This window comes from Puntigrus tetrazona, chromosome 20 (assembly GCF_018831695.1).
Source record: "Puntigrus tetrazona isolate hp1 chromosome 20, ASM1883169v1, whole genome shotgun sequence".
In the NCBI taxonomy this organism is placed as follows: Eukaryota; Metazoa; Chordata; class Actinopteri; order Cypriniformes; family Cyprinidae; genus Puntigrus; species Puntigrus tetrazona.
The window spans coordinates 19,297,464-19,304,087 of record NC_056718.1 but is presented as its reverse complement, the minus strand read 5'-3'; the positions used below and the strand labels follow the sequence as shown (position 1 = coordinate 19,304,087).

The window sequence follows — 6,624 nt, the reverse complement described above, 5'->3', positions numbered from 1 at the left end:
ATATTTTAAATGAAAAATTCACGTGCGAAAAGGCCCCGTGTCTACCGTGTAGATTAAATCCACAATACAAGAGCGACCTCTAGTGGTTACAACATGCGTTCACAATTCATAACAATTAAATTTGTCCCTGTAATAATTAAGGTTTTTTTCTTGATATTATAAAATATTTAATTAGACATATACTGTTTGCATTACGAATTAGTTGCACAAATTACTAAAAAAAAAATTACTGGAAAAGGCTAATCGTGCGTGACCAAAATCAGTGTATCGTCCAAAATTATGTCACAGTAACAGAGCACGAACTATCCACCATCCACAGACAGAGAAGACAGACATGCGCCAACTATCTGAGCATTTCAATGGGACATCGACAACAATCATTTAATATCTGGATCGAAAGTACCGCTTTGTATTTATCACGGATTCTCGGGTGAGAAATACTCTAAATGCAGCATGATTTTATCGGCAAAATACACCGGTCTGTGAAACGCGGCCGAATAGCCTATACGTTTCAAAACCTAAAGAATACTCTATATACCAAGACTTATACACTTATAAAACGGCGGTTACTTGTTCAGCGTTAGCATCGATATGCTCAAAACATTTGCAGCGACTAACAAATTTGCTTGTTTTGCAGGACCGTTGTAGCGTTTTGTTACATCATGCTTTCAGTCATGCCTAGTCCGACGAGTCTGACTCTTTTTCGCGAATCGACTCTTTCGATCAGTTCCTGTCAATGAACCAAGCCAAAACTTTTCAGTAGTTATTTTACATCACGTAGTGGTCTTTGACATAGCTACAAAATGTTCAACACTTTAAAACGTTCAAATGCATCCGTATTTTGCTATTTATTACGGTCTTTTTTGTTCGGTTTGTTCATTCAATTCTTAATCAAACGAGTCATTAGAAAATATTAGCATTCGTGTTAAAAATCTACAGACTGTCTTTTACTTAACATAAATACCACAAAATGTATTTAAAGCAATTAAAACTATATTTTTTCCATCCCAAGTAGTCTGCCAAATGCATACATGTAAATACCAGCTTTTTGATATGCATGTTAAAATGTCTTACAATAAAAAAAAAAATCTGCTAATCGTTATTGAACTCACTTTTCGCGCAAACCTTTATCTTGCACGCCAAACGGGTGTCGACTCAATGGAAAAGATCCGACTCACAAGAGCGATTTGTTCACGAAACGGATTCGGACATGCCGAGTGACGTCATATTAAAGCGCCGCCTGAGTCTGTTTTGCTAGCATGCAACAAAAACAGCTAATAGCAGAAGCGTTTTTACAAAGGTTTTTTAATATTAGGACACTATATGCGTCGACACACGAATGTTAACTATGTCAGACCAGGAGCGTCTCCAAAGTAAGATCATATTTGAATTGTGAGATTTGCTTGTGTTGCCAATTGTATTAAAATCTAAATAACATTATAATATTATAATAATATCATCATAAAACACAGTTATAGAGTTTTTTTGAGGATTGTACTGTATTTATTGAAACATTGTAATGTATTTGATAACTGAATCATGTATATGTATTTTCATATTTAATAAAGTAACTATAGAAATTACTAATTTCATGCTCGGTATCTATTTAAATAATGCTACTATATGGGGAAAATAGTTGCATAAATATATTTATAAACACTGCGATTTAAGAATTAAAGAGTTTATTAACAGATTTTCCAATAATAGTACAATATCTCAGCTAACTACAATTAGTGTTTTCTGAATGCTGGTGAATATTTCAAAGATTTTGCTCTGTGGTGTAATTAATTTTTTTCTCTTGCAGTCATCCCATGTTTGGCCGTTACCTGAGCACAGTGGGCTTTCCGCCAGCTCAGACTGTTTACTGCCACTGGAGACACTGGTATCAGCCTGGTCGTTTATGGTTGACGCCTCCATCCCACCTGCAGCATCCCTCGTCCTCCTTCAGCACTGTCAGACACCCCTCCAGTAGGCCCCCGAGACCTCCAAATCCGTACAGCTGGAGCTCCTGGACGAAAACTGGAATACTGCCACATACTCAACCCAGAAGAGACCTTCAGCTTTCTGCAGGTCTAATGGACCGCTCTAATAATGAGCCACCACAGAAAAGAAGGAAGAGCGCAGACGGGAGGCAAACAGGGGATAGATCTCAACGCTCGACCGAGCGATCACCTCCAAAGGGCAGCAGGAGTCTAAAAGGAAGTCCAGAATGGCTACGCAATGTAACCGGCACTCCGGTTCCTCCTGGAAAATTTCTGTCAAGCCCAAATAAGACTCTAGCCCAACCAGGTGAATGATTTGGGCACAAAATATATTAATGTATTGTTATGTAGTTGTCCATAAAATGTCAAATCCACTGTCTTTTGCGTTCACAGAATTGAAGAGGCACTGGGAGGATCTTTCTCGCCTCTGTAATGCTGCACCATCTGTGAATGGAATTAAAAGGCCATTTGACTTTTCTGTGATGTCCTACAATATCCTCTCACAAGATCTGCTCTGCGATAACACATACCTTTATAGACACTGTCATCCTCCAGCTCTGGATTGGCACCATAGGTATTCTAACATCATCAAAGAGCTTGAAAAGCACAGTGCTGATGTAAGTGAATGAACCACTTGTGAACGAATCGCAAAACAATGTATTATGTTTATGTTATTTACCTGTTATGTTCAGTGGGCAGGAGTCTGTGATTTCCTTAAATATTTGCAATAACTTTTTCTCTTTAGATAATGTGCCTGCAGGAGGTGCAAGAGGACCACTATAAGCAACAAATTAAACCCTCGCTAGAATCTTTAGGTACTTTGCTTCCTTGATGTCTCTATGTATGTTTAGTTTTGTCGAGGACTTTAGTCTGACTTTTTTATTGGATTAAAAATATATATATTGTGAAATTTTGATCAGTTTAAAATATTTTCAGTATTCAATATACCTAAAAGTGTAATTTATCTTATTTCCTATTTTAGCAATGTTAAACTGTTGCAAATGAGGTTATTTAATGAAGAGAACATTCAAATAGCAAGCATTGTATTTAAAATATTTTAATTAACAATGTAAAAGAGCGTCGCTCAACTGCCATTAATTCAATGCATTTCTGCTGAACAGAAGTAAAGATTAATTTAAAAAAAGAAATGTTTCAATATAAAAGCACTTTCACAAGTGGACTTTTGAAACGTACTGTGTTTTTGAAAAGGATGAATAAAATATTTCTTTTTTTAATGCTGCAATCCTTGGCTCACAAAACAGGCTACCATTGTGAGTACAAACGGAGGACGGGACTGAAGCCTGACGGATGCGCGGTGGTCTTCAAACGCGAGCGCTTCTCTTTGGTCTCCTGTCACCCTGTGGAGTATTTCCGACGTGGCATCCCTCTACTGGACCGTGATAACGTGGGCCTGATTGTGCTGCTCCGGCCCGTTGACTCCCATAGCTCCCTCACCAACATCTGTGTGGCCAACACACATTTACTGTACAACCCTAGACGTGGGGACATTAAACTGGCCCAGCTGGCTATGCTGCTGGCAGAGATAAGCCGGGTGGCCCAGTTACCTGACAGCAGCAAATGTCCCGTGCTGCTCTGTGGAGATTTTAACTCTGTTCCCTGGTCTCCCTTATATCGCTTCATTAGGGACAGCAGACTGGAATATGATGATTTACCTATTGGAAAGGTAGAGAATCCTTCAGCATTTCCTCATTCTGATGTTTTTTGGACTTATTTTGTATAACTTGTTGATTTTGCAGCTGTGATCAGTAATGGACAGGAAGAGAACCCAGAGGGGCACATCTTTTAGAAATAATTCTGACTGTGCCAATTTGGCCCAGAAGCCTGGGCATCTCTCAGCAGTGCCAGTACGAAAGCCAAACAGCAGGTCACATTTCAGTCTCTTAACTTTATTTTTCATATAATGTAAATAGATAATCATTGCCAAGAACATTTAGAAACTTCAGTCTTTTTTTCTGCCCAAGCTGCATTTATTTGATCAAAAACAGTAATGTTATTCCTATTTTCCTATTTCCGCCTCTATATCTGATTCTTTCTCAGCCATTTATGTTTTAAAACCTAGCTAACTTGACAGTCAGCGCTGTTCAGCAAATTTAAGGTGAAGAGATTAGACAGCTCAAAGTGAAGTGTCCTGTTTAATCCTGTGAAGGGTCATTTCTCAGCAGGATCTTTAAATTCTCATGTGATCTGTTTGTAGTGTTACCAAACCCAGCATTGCGCACTGTTTGAAGCTGACCTCTGCATACTCCCACTACCTGAAAGAGAGCGGTCACCCTGAGATCACCACGTGCCACTCACGGACGGCCATAACCGTCGATTACATCTTCTACTCTGCAGCTCTGGGGGATACGATGGCTCAAACAGGTTCGACTGTTATTATTCTCTTTCTGAAATAGTTGTTGTAATGTGACATTTAATTTCAATTAGGAAATAGCTATTGTGTCACCACATAAATTCACAATACATATAGAATTATTGTAGAATTACATCACTTGCTCGATAATCGATCGATTAAATCGATCCTCTCCAGTGAATGGGTGCCGCCAGAATGAGAGTCCAAAACATCTGATAAAATAAACAATAATCCACAAGACTCCAGTCCTAATCGCATCTGGTAATGGGAAAATCTTTTTTTGTATTTTAACTGCATTTTAACTTTAAGGCTTACTTCAGTGAAAAAGTCCCTTTCAGGGAAAAAACCAACAGCATAGATTTTTATTTTTTTTTCACTGTGTCTGTTTGTAAACGGTCTCTCCAGTCCTCTCTTCTTCTTTGTGCATATGTCTCTCTTGATTCAGACAGACAACTTTTCAACAGAAAAAGCAATTTTAGGGTAGGGGACAAACAAATGACAGATTTGTTTATTATAAACAAGCAACTTTTACTGGAGTAGACTGGAGTGATTTGGACTTTAGGGATTTTTTTTTTTGGACTCTCATTCTGACGGCACCCATCCGCTGCAGAGGATCCACCGATGAGCAAGTGACGTAATGTAAATCTCTCCAAATCGGTTTAAAGCAAAACAAATGTATCTACATCTTGGATAGTCTGAAAGTGATACATTTTTTTTAGAATATTATTTTTCGGTGAACTATTCCTTTAAGTTTCCTCAATGAAGAAGCTGATGCCACTGGACTATCAATGTACATGTTACATCACTGCTCCTGTAATCATGTGACCTGTGATGCTGCAGTTTGCTGCAGTGCAGTACATTCAACAGCAAAATTTCTGCTGCTGCTGGTTACCATGGCACTCTTCTTTTTTTTTTTCTCTCTCTCCTCGTTTACCCAGAATGCAGTGTGCCACCAGACAAGGGTCTGCAGCTGCTGGGCAGGTTATCCCTGGTGGGGGAAGATGAACTCCAGAAGGTTAACGGTCTTCCCAACCAGCACAACTCCTCTGACCACCTGCCGCTTTTGACATGTTTCCGTCTGCACCCTCGAGTTGATGGATGATGGAACAAAAGTGTTTAGGAGTATCATAAAGCCTTTAATATGTTTGTAGGCAGAGAAGGATCATTTTTCTAACAAACTTGGGTAAAAAAGTTTGCATATTTGTTTTACACCAACAAAAATGACTCTTGATTACCTTAAAACAGTGGATAACAAACTTGCAGCAAAAGTGGAATTTGGAAGTTCTTGATAACTGATTTACCCAGTGCATTACAGGAAGGTAACACACACACTGTAATCAATAAATTGTTTTATTGGGATGTTTTATTAAAAAATAAGGCAGCTTTGAGTCATTTAAAGATGCAATTTTTTTTCAAGGTTTTAAGAGGCAATTATTTAAGACTTGGATCATTTTAAAGATTATAAGAAGGTGAAAAAAAATAAATGTTTTTTATCTTCAAACTCATATTTGTGTAGTATTTTATGGTTTTGCTCCTTATTTTGCCAAACAATATGCCCAAAGCAGGAATTTGGTAATCCATGTCGTCTTTTTTTTTTTTTCAAAATAGTTATGCTAACAATATAATTTTGTTAAAATATTTATTACATGTGAAAAATGTCAAATATGTGCCTCTTACTAAAAGTATTAAAATGGTGTTATACCATTATAATGATTTTCTTAAAATATTTTAAATTCAATTTTATCTTTCTTTTATTTAAAATTTATTTAAAATGTTTCTTTTGTTTGTTTTTTAAAACATTATTTTATTTGTTTATGTTTAGGTTTTTAATTTAATTTTAATTTAATTTCGGCGTTAGTTTAGTTCAAGTTCAACTGAAGGAAAATTTGAAACGTTTGCAGCCATTCGAAACAAAACTATAATAGTATTTATTTATTCATTTTATTTCAGTTAGGTTTCTAGTATGACTGTGCAAATGGCATGTACCCCACAGTTCGTAAATATATCTTAAAAGTGAAGGGGAAATTTGCTGACAGCGCCAGTTACTTTCTGAGTTGGTTTTGTAAGGATTAACAAAGAATTCACCTCTATTTCTGGATTATTGAAATTCAGATGATAAGCCTCTAAAATTCGAACGAGCTCTTTGACCGTCCCGGGTTATTTTCTCTAGGTGCGAGACAATGGTGGGTGTTCTAGGAGTCCTTTTATCTTCCGAGAAGAGCTGAAAAATGAAGGATTTTTAGTAAATCCACCACGGCTCTATCCCTGTGT

The 6,624-nt window shown here is 37.3% G+C and overlaps 1 protein-coding gene across 1 annotated transcript; it reads left to right on the top strand.

Annotated features, from left to right (window-relative positions):
* The first annotated feature begins 275 nt into the window (after positions 1 to 275).
* angel2 (angel homolog 2 (Drosophila)) lies at positions 276 to 5,854 on the top strand. Its single transcript, XM_043219807.1, is given in 8 exon segments — positions 276 to 430; positions 1,805 to 2,289; positions 2,376 to 2,599; positions 2,728 to 2,797; positions 3,245 to 3,697; positions 3,769 to 3,878; positions 4,163 to 4,364; positions 5,292 to 5,854. Coding segments are annotated over 8 exon segments (1,779 nt in total). The 5' UTR covers positions 276 to 359; the 3' UTR covers positions 5,456 to 5,854.
* The last annotated feature ends 770 nt before the right edge of the window (positions 5,855 to 6,624 follow it).